The 17,138-nt window shown below is 44.7% G+C and overlaps 1 protein-coding gene across 1 annotated transcript in view; it reads right to left on the bottom strand.

The window, feature by feature from the left end:
- spegb (striated muscle enriched protein kinase b) overlaps positions 1 to 17,138 on the bottom strand; it is a gene marked incomplete at its 3' end in the record, with an annotated part of 93,607 nt that overhangs the window by 30,660 nt on the left and 45,809 nt on the right. Inside the window, exons 5-15 of the mRNA XM_079517851.1 lie at positions 16,605 to 16,787; positions 12,833 to 12,996; positions 11,705 to 11,793; positions 10,198 to 10,373; positions 9,321 to 9,581; positions 7,919 to 8,077; positions 6,162 to 6,351; positions 4,407 to 4,636; positions 3,720 to 3,839; positions 1,629 to 1,733; positions 46 to 252 (exon numbers count right to left, since the gene is read on the bottom strand). Coding sequence (XP_079373977.1) covers positions 46 to 252; positions 1,629 to 1,733; positions 3,720 to 3,839; positions 4,407 to 4,636; positions 6,162 to 6,351; positions 7,919 to 8,077; positions 9,321 to 9,581; positions 10,198 to 10,373; positions 11,705 to 11,793; positions 12,833 to 12,996; positions 16,605 to 16,787 — 1,884 coding nt within the window. The remainder of the gene's footprint in view (positions 1 to 45; positions 253 to 1,628; positions 1,734 to 3,719; positions 3,840 to 4,406; positions 4,637 to 6,161; positions 6,352 to 7,918; positions 8,078 to 9,320; positions 9,582 to 10,197; positions 10,374 to 11,704; positions 11,794 to 12,832; positions 12,997 to 16,604; positions 16,788 to 17,138) is intronic.

The following is a 17,138-nucleotide window of genomic DNA, read 5'->3' as shown; positions in this document are numbered from 1 at the left end:
GTGACAATGAATCGTCAGCGTAAATGTTTGTAATAAAAACTATACCTCTGTCCAACAGCTGCACGGGCTCCGTGGCAGGGGAGGGCTTGCTGAAGGCCTTGGAGGTGATGGTGAGGATCCTGAAGGCGTAGCGGACCCCCTTGCTGAGGGTGCTGATGGTGTAGGTGGTCTCCCTCAGGCTGGACGCGATGATGGTCCACTGGATGGAGCCCAGCGACTGCTGCTGGATGGCGTACATCAAGGAGCTGGGATCTGAACACAAACCATACATCAAGCTCACAACGCGTCGCAATTCAACGCATTGTGAGCTTGTAGATCGGCTATTTTCAAATGGCCAAAATGTATAGGGTTGAAGTGGTTAATGTATGTTTTCTAATCAAAATGTAAATCTCCAAAGTAACTAGTGACTAAAGTTTTCAAATGATTGTAGTGAAGTAAAAGTAAAAATTGTGGCTCCGAGATGTAGTGGAGTAGAAGTAAAAGTATTGGAAATTGGAAAAACTCAAGTAAAGTACAAATTCCTCAAAATTGTACGTAAGTACAGTACTTAAGTAGAAGTACTTAGTTACTTCCCCCCACTGCTAAATGAGAAGGTTATGTTACGTACTAGGGATGTCCCGATACACGTTTTTCGTTTCCGATCCGATCCCGATACCACAATGTCTGTGTTAACCGATACCGATACTGAATACCGATACCAGAAAATAATATATATAATAATTAAAAAAAAACTTATTTTGAAGTCCACCGACTGGGAATAGTGTTTATAGCTATCTAGCTATATATCTCGTGTTGTGTTTATAGCAGACTCCTCACTCAAAAGTGCACTTGCAGTTTGGGCAACTCCAAAGCAAACTCAACTCCACTCCTGGTTGGACTGGCATATTCGCCGATACCGATATGATCCGATATGACCAAATAAGGGCCGATCCGATACTTTTCCGATACAGTATCGGGACATCTCTACTACGTACCAATGGAAGGGTCCAGTCTCCTTGGTCTCTAAATGAGGTGGTTGTGTTACGTACCAATGGAAGGGTCCAGCCTCCTTGGTCTCTAAATGAGGTGGTTGTGTTACGTACCAATGGAAGGGTCCAGTCTCCTTGGTCTCTAAATGAGGTGGTTGTGTTACGTACCAATGGAAGGGTCCAGTCTCCTTGGTCTCTAAATGAGGTGGTTGTGTTACGTACCAATGGAAGGGTCCAGTCTCCTTGGTCTCTAAATGAGGTGGTTATGTTATACGTACCAATGGAAGGGTCCAGTCTCCTTGGTCTCTAAATGAGGTGGTTGTGTTACGTACCAATGGAAGGGTCCAGTCTCCTTGGTCTCTAAATGAGGTGGTTATGTTATACGTACCAATGGAAGGGTCCAGTCTCCTTGGTCTCTAAATGAGGTGGTTGTGTTACGTACCAATGGAAGGGTCCAGTCTCCTTGGTCTCTAAATGAGGTGGTTATGTTATACGTACCAATGGAAGGGTCCAGTCTCCTTGGTCTCTAAATGAGGTGGTTGTGTTACGTACCAATGGAAGGGTCCAGTCTCCTTGGTCTCTAAATGAGGTGGTTGTGTTACGTACCGATGGAAGGGTCCAGTCTCCTTGGTCTCTAAATGAGGTGGTTGTGTTACGTACCGATGGAAGGGTCCAGTCTCCTTGGTTTCTTCCAGCTCAAGGTGATGGTTTTCCCAGAGATGGAGTCGACCAGCGGGGCGCCATCTGGAGGGTCGGGCAGGATATCTGAAAAATGCACAACAACAATCAGACGTCGGTACAGAACAGAATACAGTACACCGCTCGCTGCACACACACTGTCTTATCTCTACTACACCCTTTCCTGTTGTTTTTACACAAGTTTATACATCAATAGAAGTCCAAATTCTTTCCCGTTTCCCTTGGCCGAGCTCACATCAGTGTTGTTTTGGGCAGCACATTTCTATTTTTAGTTTTAGTCATAGTCCCTTGAATAGTTTTCACTTAGTTTCAGTCACATTTTAGTCACCTGGAATGCCTTAGTGTTAGTCTAGTTTTAGTCGACTAAATGTCATAAGATTTTAGTCGAATAAATCTACAGGTGTTTAAATCGACTAAAATGTGTTTTGGCGGGCCTTGATGCCGTCGTAATGGCTGATTTTATACTTGCAGAAAATAGCCGATCTACAAGCTCACAATGCGTCGCGCTACGACGAGCTTGTAGATCGGCTATTTTCAGCATGCAACCAAGTGTAAAATGATTTATTTTACTTATACTGGATCTCTTGTCCACTAGACCCTTCCTAACATTTTACTCTAGTTTTTATCTGTTGACGAAATTGTCAACATATCTAGTCTTAGTTTTAGTCATCATATGCAGTGCATTATTATTCTAGTCTTAGTTTTAGTCAGCATATGCAGTGCATTATTATTCTAGTCTTAGTTTTAGTCATCATATGCAGTGCATTAATATTCTGGTCTTAGTTTTAGTCATCATATGCAGTGCATTATTATTCTAGTCTTAGTTTTAGTCATCATATGCAGTGCATTATTATTCTAGTCTTAGTTTTAGTCGTCATATGCAGTACATTATTATTCTAGTCTTAGTTTTAGTCAGCATATGCAGTGCATTATTATTCTAGTCTTAGTTTTAGTCATCATATGCAGTGCATTAATATTCTGGTCTTAGTTTTAGTCATCATATGCAGTGCATTATTATTCTAGTCTTAGTTGTAGTCATCATATGCAGTGCATTATTATTCTAGTCTTAGTTTTAGTCATCATATGCAGTGCATTATTATTCTAGTCTTAGTCATCATATGCAGTGCATTATTATTCTAGTCCTAGTTTTAGTCGTCATATGCAGTGCATTATTATTCTAGTCTTAGTTGTAGTCATCATATGCAGTGCATTATTATTCTAGTCTTAGTTGTAGTCATCATATGCAGTGCATTATTATTCTAGTCTTAGTTTTAGTCATCATATGCAGTGCATTATTATTCCTCGTACCTGAACATACTGTTACACTGCGGCTCTATCAGCCTGATATGATCTGGTAACAAGCGATGGTGTTGGCTGCTGAAAACAGCAGATCTACAAGCTCACAACGTGTCGTATTGTGACGTGCCGGGAGCTTGTAGATCAGATCGTTTTGGCAAGCTGTAACTGTGTAAGTGGAGACTAAATCACGTTACTACAGTACATTACAAGTCTCTCACACTCTGGGTTACCCATAGATTACTGTAAGTGCTAGGGATGCACTGAAATACCGAATATAGGAAACAGTTGGCCGAAAACCGAATACCGAATATCCAAATATTATATTCATATTATATAACTTTCTTCCTACCATAGCTTATAGCTACATGATTATGGCAAAATAAATAGTTATGGCAAAACTTTAATTAAATAATAATCACTATTATGGGTCCATAAAACATTTATTCAGCTCTTTTGAATGCATTAATTGCATACACTATTCGGTGATATATTTTCTGCCTATTTGGGCCGAAACCGAATAGGCAGAAAATGCATTTTTAGCCATTTTCTGCCGAATATGTTCTGCAGCCGAATATTTGGTGCATCACTAGTAAGCACTAAGCGCCCAATAATATGTTTGCGGCGCATATTGTACCCGGTACATACAGTATTCTTGTATAACCAAGAATATGTACCCGGACCGGTAAATATTCTTGTAAATCGCTAATATTGTTGAAATAATAATGTTTGTAGTGAGGTAGTGAGGTCACTCACCCGTGACGTAGAGATGGGCATAACAAGTGGCCTTGCCCACTTTGTTGGAGATGACACTCTTGTAGACGCCGCCGTGGGCGTGGCACACGTTGCGGATGACCAGGCTGTGAACGTCCCGGTCTGCAGAAAGAGAAGATTCACACCCACATCAATCTGAGTAACGCCACATCGGACAACGGCTGACAACACAACGTCAGTATGTGTAAATGTCCATACTGGCTGAAAGCGTCGCAGTCCCGCCGCCTCGAGAGACCCCGGAAAATAAATCCCCGTTCATTTTCCTCATAGACTTTTCAGAAAGTATTTATTTAAAGACGACGCCGCGGACAAAGACAACTCTTGTCGTGACAAATCATGACAATAAACACAATGTTTTGGGCCAAACAAAGAAAACAGCAGGTTACAACACTTTTTTTGTTGTTTTTCTTCTTTGTAATTATTTGTTTGGTTTGTTGTCATGATTTGTCACGACTCGAGTTGGCTTTGTACAACGCTTAAAAGGTCTTTAAATAAATACTTTTTGAAATGTCTATGGGAAAAATGCATTGGGATTCATTTCCTGGGCCTGGCGTCGTCATGAAAGGGGGCGGGACTGCGACGCTAGTCTATTGCATGCTGTTGATAAGGGCTGAGTGATGACGGACATTAAAATCATCCGATAACATCCAAAGCCGCTACACTACTTACACTGCGTCATCCTCCTGTCCTCCGTGCTCTCGATCCTCTTCCCGTTGTGGAACCAGACGATGGTGGGGTACGGCAGGCCTGCCACCTTGCACTTGAGCACGGCCTCCTTCCCCTCGATCACGTCCAGGTCGTAGAGCGGCTTCACGAAGTCGGGCATGGTGAAGCGCTCCACCTCGTTCTCGGGGACCTCCGGCTCTTCTGGGATGGACGGCATCTTCTCCAGTTTGGCCCTGGAACGGGGAGAGAGAGGGGCTAAAATGAGTGACCAGAGAGTGGGGGTATCAAAAGCAGAAGCATAGATCCCCCCCCCATCCCATCCGGCCCGGGGCGGCTGGCGTGGTCCAGTGGTTCCCAAAGTGGGGTCCGGGGACCCTCAGGTACCCCTGGGGGTACCTGAGGGAGTTTGTAACCAAATGGACCATTATTGGTCTGTAACTCTGAGAGTGTACAAATGGCCCCAAAAATATCTCAAATAAATAAGTTAAATAAAATAGTTGTTGTGAAGCTAAATTAAGTCTACAGTGGCGTGTACATTTGATAGGAGATGGCGGGTCGTGGTTCCCCCCCCTAGCTAAGTGAAGTCTACATCAGCGTATGTGTACATTTGAGAGGAGATGGCGGGGCGTGGTCCCCCCCTAGCTAAGTGAAGTCTACAGTGGCGTGTACATTTGAGAGGAGATGGCGGGGCGTGGTCCCCCCCTAGCTAAGTGAAGTCTACAGTGGCTTGTAAATTTGAGAGGAGATGGCGGGTCGTGCCCCCCCCCCCCCTAGCTAAGTGAAGTCTACAGTGGCGTATGTGTACATTTGAGAGGAGATGGCGGGTCGTGGTTCCCCCCCCCCCTCCTAGCTAAGTGAAGTCTACAGTGTTGTGTACATTTGAGAGGAGATGGCGGGTCGTGGTTCCCCCCCTAGCTAAGTGAAGTCTACAGTGGCGTGTACATTTGAGAGGAGATGGCGGGGCGTGGCTCCCCCCCTAGCTAAGTGAAGTCTACAGTGGCGTGTACATTTGAGAGGAGATGGCGGGGCGTGGCTCCCCCCCCTAGCTAAGTGAAGTCTACAGTGGCGTATGTGTACATTTGAGAGGAGATGGCGGGGCGTGGCTCCCCCCCCTAGCTAAGTGAAGTCTACAGTGGCGTGTACATTTGAGAGGAGATGGCGGGGCGTGGCTCCCCCCCTAGCTAAGTGAAGTCTACAGTGGCGTGTACATTTGAGAGGAGATGGCGGGGCGTGGCTCCCCCCCTAGCTAAGTGAAGTCTACAGTGGCGTGTACATTTGAGAGGAGATGGCGGGGCGTGGCTCCCCCCCTAGCTAAGTGAAGTCTACAGTGGCGTGTACATTTGAGAGGAGATGGCGGGGCGTGGCTCCCCCCCCTAGCTAAGTGAAGTCTACAGTGGCGTGTACATTTGAGAGGAGATGGCGGGGCGTGGCTCCCCCCCCTAGCTAAGTGAAGTCTACAGTGGCGTGTACATTTGAGAGGAGATGGCGGGGCGTGGCTCCCCCCCCCCCCCCCCTAGCTAAGTGAAGTGTACAGTGGCGTGTACATTTGAGAGGAGATGGCGGGGCGTGGCTCCCCCCCCTAGCTAAGTGAAGTCTACAGTGGCGTGTACATTTGAGAGGAGATGGCGGGGCGTGGCTCCCCCCCCTAGCTAAGTGAAGTCTACAGTGGCGTGTACATTTGAGAGGAGATGGCGGGGCGTGGCTCCCCCCCCCCCCCCCCCCCCCCCCTAGCTAAGTGAAGTGTACAGTGGCGTGTACATTTGAGAGGAGATGGCGGGGCGTGGCTCCTGCACGTAGAGCTCGGCGGAGCTCTCCGCCTCCCCGTTGTTGTTGCAGGCCGTGACGGTGTAGAAGCCCTCGTCCTCGTTGGTGACGTGGGAGATGATCAGGGAGTGGCGACCTCCTTCCTTCAGGATGTGGACGTCCTCGCTGGCCACCAGAGGATGGTCTGACCACAGAGAGAACAACGTTACACTAAGGATGGTCTGACCACAGAGAGAACAACGTTACACTAAGGATGGTCTGACCACAGAGAGAACAACGTTACACTAAGGATGGTCTGACCACAGAGAGAACAACGTTACACTAAGGAATGATGGTCTGACCACAGAGAGAACAACGTTACACTAATGATGGTCTGACCACAGAGAGAACAACGTTACACTAAGGAATGATGGTCTGACCACAGAGAGAACAACGTTACACTAAGGAATGATGGTCTGACCACAGAGAGAACAACGTTACACTAAGGAATGATGGTCTGACCACAGAGAGAACAACGTTACACTAAGGATGGTCTGACCACAGAGAGAACAACGTTACACTAAGGATGGTCTGACCACAGAGAGAACAACGTTACACTAAGGATGGTCTGACCACAGAGAGAACAACGTTACACTAAGGATGGTCTGACCACAGAGAGAACAACGTTACACTAAGGATGGTCTGACCACAGAGAGAACAACGTTACACTAAGGATGGTCTGACCACAGAGAGAACAACGTTACACTGAGGATGGTCTGACCACAGAGAGAACAACGTTACACTAAGGATGGTCTGACCACAGAGAGAACAACGTTACACTAAGGATGGTCTGACCACAGAGAGAACAACGTTACACTATGGATGGTCTGACCACAGAGAGAACAACGTTACACTAAGGATGGTCTGACCACAGAGAGAACAACGTTACACTAAGGATGGTCTGACCACAGAGAGAACAACGTTACACTAAGGATGGTCTGACCACAGAGAGAACAACGTTACACTAAGGAATGATGGTCTGACCACAGAGAGAACAACGTTACACTAAGGATGGTCTGACCACAGAGAGAACAACGTTACACTAAGGATGGTCTGACCACAGAGAGAACAACGTTACACTAAGGATGGTCTGACCACAGAGAGAACAACGTTACACTAAGGATGGTCTGACCACAGAGAGAACAACGTTACACTAAGGAATGATGGTCTGACCACAGAGAGAACAACGTTACACTAAGGATGGTCTGACCACAGAGAGAACAACGTTACACTAAGGATGGTCTGACCACAGAGAGAACAACGTTACACTAAGGAATGATGCTGTGCAGATCTACAAGCTCATAGCGTGGCACCGAGTGGCGCGCTACGAGCTTGTAGATCTGCTATTTTTGAAAAATCGCGAAAATGTGGCGCAAATCTTTGAATATATATTCTTTCAGAGCGAACGTATATAACTCAAATCTTTGCTTCTGGGGGGGTCCACATGTTTTCAGATGGCGGCCGGTGGCCAAATACATATATTTTTGGGGGTCCTTGACATGAAAATGTTTGAGAACCACTGACATTAGAAACATGAGGTTTTTTCATAAAACTGTCAGGATTTAGAAAGCATTTTGTAGAATCGTCCTCAGGTGACGTCTAAATGGGTTAAGCATACAGTACTTAAGTAAATGTACTTTCCACCACTGATGAGATGTCACCATGTGTGCCAGTCAGCAAGCAATATAAGCTCTAATAAACTGTGAGCCTACCGAAGTGACTCCAGGTGACTTTGGGAGGCGGCGTTCCGCTGACTTTGCAGTTGAAGCGAGCGTTGCGTCCTTCGATCACCTCCAGCACGTCCAGCATCCTCGTGAAGAGAGGCTCGATGGAGGGCACGACCCGGAGCTTACCGCACGACGTTATCTCCTCTACAGACAGACAGACAGACAGACAGACAGACAGACAGACAGACAGACATTATTATGTGTATATCAAATTTTACCTGCATTTAATCCTTTAACCAACACACATGTACCTGATTGCAAATGGTTTTCATGTTCAATGCATCATACAATGCATGAAGCTCTGTTTGTAATATACAGTCAGTGTTGATTTCGTCGACTACTATCTATGACGAAAAATGTTCGTTGACTACCTGTTTTCCACTGACAAAAACTATTAGCCATGATGAAGACTAAAATACACTGACAATTTCGTTAACAAATAAAAACTAGAATAAGGCGCGATTCATACTCCTATTTTAGAGCCGAATAAAAGTGGGTTCGTGACGTCATTCATGTGACGTCATTTGAGGTTCGGGGGGGGGGCGGGCCGGGTACCATCCTAAAGTCGGCTCTTCGGTGCTACTGAAAATTTCTGACGAGAAATTCAGAAACGTTTCGGCATTTCAGTTCCACACTGATGAAGGCTGAAGGCATTTATTTCAAAAATGAAATAAATGTTTTGAACGCGTATTGGTGCGTGCGACCCACTATACCGTTATTTTAACACATTTTGAGCCCAAGACGTCCACAGACGTCCTGGGAATTACCGCTATGCAGTGCCCAAGATGTCTGTGGACGTCTAGGCACGTCTTTTTGGTTTTTATAAAAAAAAAATGTCAAAAAAATGAATGTAAAAAGTGGGCACCCTGGGTCACTATTTTGAAAGTTTTGTGTGGGCACACAATGTGTTTTAAAACTTAAATAAAAAGATCTGCAGTCGAAAATTCAACACCACACCACACCTGACCTGACCTTACCCTTGGCCGTGCTCAGCTTGCAGGTGTACGTGTGACCTTACCCTTGGCCGTGCTCAGCTTGCAGGTGTACGTGTGACCTTACCCTTGGCCGTGCTCAGCTTGCAGGTGTACGTGTGACCTTACCCTTGGCCGTGCTCAGCTTGCAGGTGTACGTGTGACCTTACCCTTGGCCGTGCTCAGCTTGCAGGTGTACGTGTGACCTTACCCTTGGCCGTGCTCAGCTTGCAGGTGTACGTGTGACCTTACCCTTGGCCGTGCTCAGCTTGCAGGTGTACGTGTGACCTTACCCTTGGCCGTGCTCAGCTTGCAGGTGTACGTGTGACCTTACCCTTGGCCGTGCTCAGCTTGCAGGTGTACGTGTGACCTTACCCTTGGCCGTGCTCAGCTTGCAGGTGTACGTGTGACCTTACCCTTGGCCGTGCTCAGCTTGCAGGTGTACGTGCCGCTGTCGTCCTCGTGCACCGAGTTGAGCAGCAGACGGCACTTCTTGCCGTCAAAGTGCATCTTGCAGTTGAGCAGCGCCGGCTGGATCAGCTTCCCGTCCGACAGCCAGTCCACATCCGTGTCCTGAGGGCCCAGGACGTGGCACTCGAACAGGACCGTCTCGCCGGCCCGCGCCGTGATGTCCTTGATGGGACGGACCACGGCCAGGCCCGGCTCCACCGGCGGCACTGGAGGAGGAGATGATCAATAAAATGATCAATAAAATTTAAAAAAACACTTGGTTGAATGCTGAAAATAGCCGATCTACAAGCTCACAACGCGTCGCAGCGCTTGTAGATCGGCTATTTTCAGCAAGTGTAAAATCAGTCATTACGACGGCATCAAGGCCCGCCAAAATACATTTTAGTCGACTAAATCAACTGTAGATTTAGTCAACTAAAATCGTATGATGTTTAGTCGACTAAAACTAGACTAACACTAAAGCATTCCAGGTGACTAAAATGTGACTGAAACTAAATGAAAACTATTGAAGAGACTATGACTAAAACTAAAAATCCAAATTTGCTGCCAAAAACAACACTGCACACTTGGTAACATTGGCACATTAACCCATTCTGGGCGGGAACCCCTTTTGGTGTTTTAACTAAGCATTATGTTATACTTTAGCTATTTGAAAAATAGCAGATCTACAAGCTCATAGCGCGCCACCGAGTGGTGCGCTACGAGCTTGTAGGTCTGCTATTTTTGAAAAATCTTGAAAATGCGGCACAAATCTTTGAATATATATTCTTTCAGAGCGAACGTTTTTCGGTTAATACATGTATGTATGGTACAACGACTCACCTTTGACATCCAGTCTTCCTTGGCATTGTTTGGTTCCGTACTCGTTGATGATCTTACAGGTGTACACGCCGCTGTCCGCCCGCACCGCGGCCTTGATGGTCATGTCGAACGCTCCCTCCTCCGTCTCCCGCACAACGTGCCGCGGTCCCGTCTTCACCGTGACTCTGTCCCTCAGCCTGGAAAACAACATGCAGACCAGAGGAAGCATCGTTGATGAGTAAGTAACAGATGTCAAAGCACATCTTCATTTCCCAGCATAGGCTATACGCACGCACGCACGCACGCACGCACGCACGCACGCACGCACGCACGCAAACAGATAGATTGAGAGCTGGGAACTGCTCAGTACAGCAGCTCATTAGAAGTAGTAGTGGGGTATTTAGTCTCTGTAAATGCCCTATAGCAGTAAGAAGTAGAACCTTTTGATGAAAGCTTTTTCTTATCTTATCAGTAGTCCCATTGAGATTCCAGCACAAAAGGTTTCACATAAATTAAACATAAAACAACTATGTGAGTATAAAGAAATACTCAGCCCTGCAGGCTCTCAGGTCTGGAATCACAGAATAATGCACTGCACGCCCAGCGGATTCCAGTGAAAATCAAGTGATAATTCCCAGTAGGTTATACTTATCAAGCCGATCTTATTGACCTACTGCATGTAGTCTGGAGCATACTGGCTGCGATTGGCATTGATAAAACGTTAACCGATCTTATCGGTCTACTGCACATGCTGGGAGCCTTCTGAAAATGACAAGCCTCCTCATACCCTCACCTAAACAGAACCGCAAGCACGTAGAAGCGCGTCTCAACCTTAACGCATGTTCGCCAACCTTAATCTGGTCGTCTACCTTTTTCCACTGACGAAAACTAAATGGAAACTAAATGAAAACTAAGCTGATGATGACTAAAACTAAGACTAAATATACTGACAATTTCGTCTACAAATTAAACTAGACTAAAATGCTAGGAAGGGACTAGTGGACAAGAGATCCAGTATAAGTCATTTTACACTTGGTTGCATGCTGAAAATAGCCGATCTACAAGCTCACAACGCGTCTGTGACGCGTTGTGAGCTTGTAGATCGGCTATTTTCAGCAAGTGTAAAATCAGCCATTACGGCGGTATCAAGGCCCACCAAAATACATTTTTCGTCGACTAAATCAACTGTAGATTTAGTCGACTAAAATCTTATGATATTTATAGTCGACTAAAACTAGACTAACACTAAAACTTCCAGGTGACTAAAATGTGACTGAAACTAAATTAAAACTATTGAAGAAGACTATATGACTAAAACTAAAATGCTGCCAAAAACAACACTAACTAACTCGGCAGGGATCGAACTGGGATCCCATCCGGACCACTCTACCCCTGATCCACTGCCGCCCCTTGCTGCCGTCTGTTTCATTTATTTGTTTTCAATCAACTCTGTATTGAATCTATGCATTTATAATGTGCATAACAATAATAACAACAAAACACACAGCAATGAGATGAGAAAACCTACCAATACAGCATTGGTTTGGGTTGTCCACTTATTCGGACAGACATGGTGACCTCCTGTCCCTCGGCGACCGCTTGATCACTCATAGGCACCTGTTGGAGATGCAATATGGCAGTTAGACATGGGGAGAGGCAGTTAGGCATGGAGAGATGCCTCTCTCCTACATCGTACTACATGGAGAGAGGCAGTTAGACATGTAGAGAGGCAGTTAGACATGGAGAGAGGCAGTTAGACATGGAGAGATGCCTCTCTCCTACATCGTACTACATGGAGAGAGGCAGTGTACTTGTCACGGTTGTCAGTGAGATGAACGCAGCGCCGTCGCTACGTACGTATACGCGCAACACGCACTGCGAGTAGGGCAACGCAGTGCGTTATAAGTCTCAGCTTAGCACTGTGTCTCACCAGAAAGGCAGGAATAAGTCTCAGCTTAGCACTGTGTCTCACCAGAAAGGAATAAGTCTCAGCTTAGCACTGTGTCTCACTAGAAAGGAATAAGTCTCAGCTTAGCACTGTGTCTCACCAGAAAGGAATAAGTCTCAGCTTAGCACTGTGTCTCACCAGAAAGGAATAAGTCTCAGCTTAGCACTGTGTCTCACCAGAAAGGAATAAGTCTCAGCTTAGCACTGTGTCTCACCAGAAAGGAATAAGTCTCAGCTTAGCACTGTGTCTCACCAGAAAGGAATAAGTCTCAGCTTAGCACTGTGTCTCACCAGAAAGGAATAAGTCTCAGCTTAGCACTGTGTCTCACCAGAAAGGAATAAGTCTCAGCTTAGCACTGTGTCTCACCAGAAAGGAATAAGTCTCAGCTTAGCACTGTGTCTCACTAGAAAGGAATAAGTCTCAGCTTAGCACTGTGTCTCACCAGAAAGGAATAAGTCTCAGCTTAGCACTGTGTCTCACTAGAAAGGAATAAGTCTCAGCTTAGCACTGTGTCTCACCAGAAAGGAATAAGTCTCAGCTTAGCACTGTGTCTCACTAGAAAGGAATAAGTCTCAGCTTAGCACTGTGTCTCACCAGAAAGGAATAAGTCTCAGCTTAGCACTGTGTCTCACTAGAAAGGAATAAGTCTCAGCTTAGCACTGTGTCTCACCAGAAAGGAATAAGTCTCAGCTTAGCACTGTGTCTCACCAGAAAGGCAGGCGGCTCCTTGAAGCGGGTATCGATTAGCTTCCTTGGCTCCGGCCCACCGAAGTCCATGCCTTCCTCCAGGGGACTGAGGTACTCCTCATCCGATGTGATTGGACTGCTGATGTCCCTGGGCACCAGGTGGCCCCTGGGTTCCTGGGCATACTCTAGCAAACCAACGTGTTCAAATAATTAGTTTGGCATCACACAATTGATATAGAGCGTCGCAGTCCCGCCCCCTTTCATGACGACGCCAGGCCCAGGAAATAATTCCCAATGCATTTTTCCTCATAGACATTTCAAAACGTATTTATTTAAAGACCTTTTAAGCGTCGTACGAAGCCAACTCGAGTTGTGACAAATCATGACAACAAACACAATATTTTGGACCAAACAAATAAGAAGAAAAACAACAAAAAAAATGTTTTTTTTTTTTCTACTTATTTGTTCAGCCCAATTTTTTTTGTTTGTTGTCATGATTTGTCACGACTCGAGTTGGCTTCGTACAACGCTTAAAAGGTCTTTAAATAAATACGTTTTGAAATGTCTATGAGGAAAATGCATTGGGGATTATTTCCTGGGCCTGGCGTTGTCATGAAAGGGGGCGGGACTGCCACGCTCTATTGACGGGGGAGAATAAAAAATGTGAAGGGAGGTGATTCCAATGGCATCCAAATGTTTTGACATTTGATTTGTTTCGTTTATTTATGTCTACCATATTTATATAAAAATAAATAAAACAAATCCCTCTATTTTTTCCCTTTGGTAAAAAGAAACCAGTGTGCATTTCAGTAAAATGAAAGAGAAAACAACACTCCTAAAAAAAGGTTAATTTTCAAATGCAAAACACAAAGCGAGAGGGAAAGGAAAGGAGAACACAATGTTTCACAGATCAGTGAAAAATGTACTTGCCGATGATGTTAGACTGCCAAGTCATTAGGCTAATAGCTAGCTTACATTACTGTATCAGCCTATTGAGTGATAACATTGGGTATTTCAGCCACATTTAATCATACAGGCTAACATTTAGCCAGCTTTTATCAGCTGCAATAACCCTACAGCTCCATTTGGAGGGGAGTCATCTAACCACTTAAATTAAAAACAAAATAGTCATATATATATACTCTGTAACTAATTTATTCAGCGGGTCTATTTCTCAAATGGAATGTAATAATGTGACATTAGCAATGCTCTTATGACTGCAGTGTTCCAAGTGTTATCAGAATGTTGCATGCATAACTGCACCGTATTATACAGTACAGTACTAGTACATGTATTTCCATAAATTACTGTCAGTAAGATTGAATATCAGCGGACTTCAAGAGAGCTGCAAAACGAAGACATTTTATTTTATTATTTCTTAATATGAATCCATTTTAGAGGGGAAGAAGTGGGGTAGAAGTAAGAGGATTATGGACTATTTCTGAATTCAAATAATGTCCTTCATTGACTACAATAATTGTACAAGATACAGTAGAATATAATAATAATAGATTATACACAACAAACAGAGTATCATTTAACCCATTCTGAAGGGGAAAAATAGCAGACCTACAAGCTCGTAGCGCGGCACTCGGTGCCGCGCTACGAGCTTGTAGATCTGCTATTTTTGAAAAATCGGAAAAATGTGGCGCAATAATCCTTGAATATATATTCTGTCAGAGCGAACGTTTTGAACTCAAATCTTTGCTTCCGGGGGGGTCCCTGGAACTAACCAAATACAGATAATTCTGGACGGTCCTTGACATGAAATAATTTGAGAACCACTGACACAGAAACATGGGTTTTTCAGAAAACTGTCAGGATTTAGAAGAAGCATTTGTAGAATCTTTTCTCAGGTCTTAAATGGGTTAAATGTACATATATATCCGCAACCTATACAAACTCAAATGTGGTACTGTATGCAAACTCCACATTAGCGATGGTTTCATTGTGGGGTACATTCATTGTGCCTCAGCAATTTATAGGTTGGATTTAGCCTCTGAGTTGCTATGGTAACTATAACGTGAGGTTGTTGAGCTGTGGAATATATCTATGGCACAGGGATGTTTCCTGAGAGGAGGTTATAAAAGGAATGGAGGAGGAATGCACACACGCCACTAGAATGCCGTTTTAGGACGCTGTGTGTGACACTGTAGACTCCCAAATTACTCCCACCGCGTTATATTTAAACCATTTAGGCCTGACGTTGAAATTAAAAAAATGTCTTCTAAATTCTGACAGTTTTCTATGTCAGTGGTGCTCAATATTTCATGTCAAGGACCCCCAGAATTATCTGTATTTGGCTGCAGACCCCCATCTGAAAATGTGTTGTTCCAGAAGCAAGGATTTGAGTTAAAAACGTTTGCTCTGAAAGAATATATTCAAACATTTGGGCCACATTTTCACGATTTTTCAAAATTAGCAGACCTACAAGCTCGTAGCGCCACCGAGTGGCGCGCTATGAGCTTGTAGATCTGCTATTTTTCAATAGCTAAAGCATAACATAATGCTAACACCAAAAGGGGTTCCCGGCCAAAATCGGTTAATGTGATATTTCAGGAAATGACTTTAGCTTGGCTGTTGGTTATGCAGCTAAAATTAAACGTCTCTCTCAAAAGCACGTGAGTGGATGTTGCAACACGGCAAATTATTAATAATAACTGACTTTGCGTTTCACAATTGGATTACAGTCGTGATGTAATTCATGGCAACATAACTACTGCCATATCATATTGTGCATTCGTTATTGCCTCATCGTTTTTGGGTTATTTAATTGAGAAAGAATCAATATTTGTATTTATTGGTTACATAATGTCCGGATTGTCCGCAAGATATGCTCGCTGCCTGTCCTCTCTTTATTTTAACCAAAATTCCACATACAGCCTATTGCATGGGTTCCCAAAGTGGGGTCCGGGGACCCCTGGGGGTACTTGAGGGAGTTCCAGGGGGTACCTAGCTCAATTAGAGATAGTTAGGAACCAAATGGACACTTATGGGTCTAACTCAGAGAGTGAAGAAATGGACCCTAATGGTTCCATTTGGTTCCATTTGTACACTCTCTTAAAGTTAAATTAACAGTGGTTTTACAATATAAAATGGGGTACCAGAGATAGAAATGCCATTAAATCGGGGGTCTTTAGCATAACACGTGTGAAACTGGGGGTCCATGAAATTAATATGTTTTGGAATCACTGCTAGAGCCGTAAAAATCCTCCCTTATCGGGGGTCACTGGCATAGGTTTTCAAATGGGGGTCCGCGGGCTAATACATGTTGATTTGGGGGTCCTTGACACGAAAACCACTGACCTATTGGATTGATAACTGATTGAGTGATGACACCCACTGTCTCTGACCTATTGGATTGATAACTGATTGAGTGATGACACCCACTGTCTCTGACCTATTGGATTGATAACTGATTGAGTGATGACACCCACTGTCTCTGACCTATTGGATTGATAACTGATTGAGTGATGACACCCACTGTCTCTGACCTATTGGATTGATAACTGATTGAGTGATGACACCCACTGTCTCTGACCTATTGGATTGATAACTGATTGAGTGATGACACCCACTGTCTCTGACCTATTGGATTGATAACTGATTGAGTGATGACACCCACTGTCTCTGACCTATTTAAGGGTTCCAAACATCGCCTAACAGCCTTGTTTTCAGAGTTTTGACTACTTGAATCTGAATTATATGCTGTTTGGCAAAAAGCACTTTTAAGTTATAGAATTATTGATCAGAATATACAATGATGATCCCACGTGACATAACGTAAACGTACCTGCTTTAACGATGAGAGTAGCACAGCTGGCCTCTTTGCCCACTTCATTGACAGCAGTCGCTGAGTATTTCCCTCCATCGCCTGGCGTGGCTGATTTGATGAGCAGTGTGTGCCGTTCGCCCTCCACTTTGACCACATGATTCCCCCCGTTAGTGACCTCAACACTGTCTTTCCTCCAGGTAACTTGATGGAAAAGAGCATCAAATAAGTTATTTTCACCACATAAATGCTGTAAAATGTACAAAAGGCTGTGTGTGCACACAGAATAACTCTTCCCACTTCCGGCGCCCTTCCCTACTTCCTTCACAGGTGTTACCAATGATAACAACCCCCCCCCCACCACCACCACCACCACCCACCCCTTTTTCCCCACTGTATATGTTTAGTGGCAGCGGTGGCCGAACGGATTGCGGAGCGGTCTTGATACCGGAAGGTCGCCAGTTCGAATCAGTGGTCCGACACGTTAAAATTACCACCGCTGAAGTGCCCTTGAACAAGGCATTGAACCACTACGATGAAATGTTCTATGAGCAG

Source organism: Electrona antarctica (genome assembly GCF_951216825.1).
Source record: "Electrona antarctica genome assembly, chromosome: 13".
Classification (NCBI taxonomy): Eukaryota; Metazoa; Chordata; class Actinopteri; order Myctophiformes; family Myctophidae; genus Electrona; species Electrona antarctica.
This window is presented reverse-complemented; position numbering and strand designations above follow the sequence as displayed.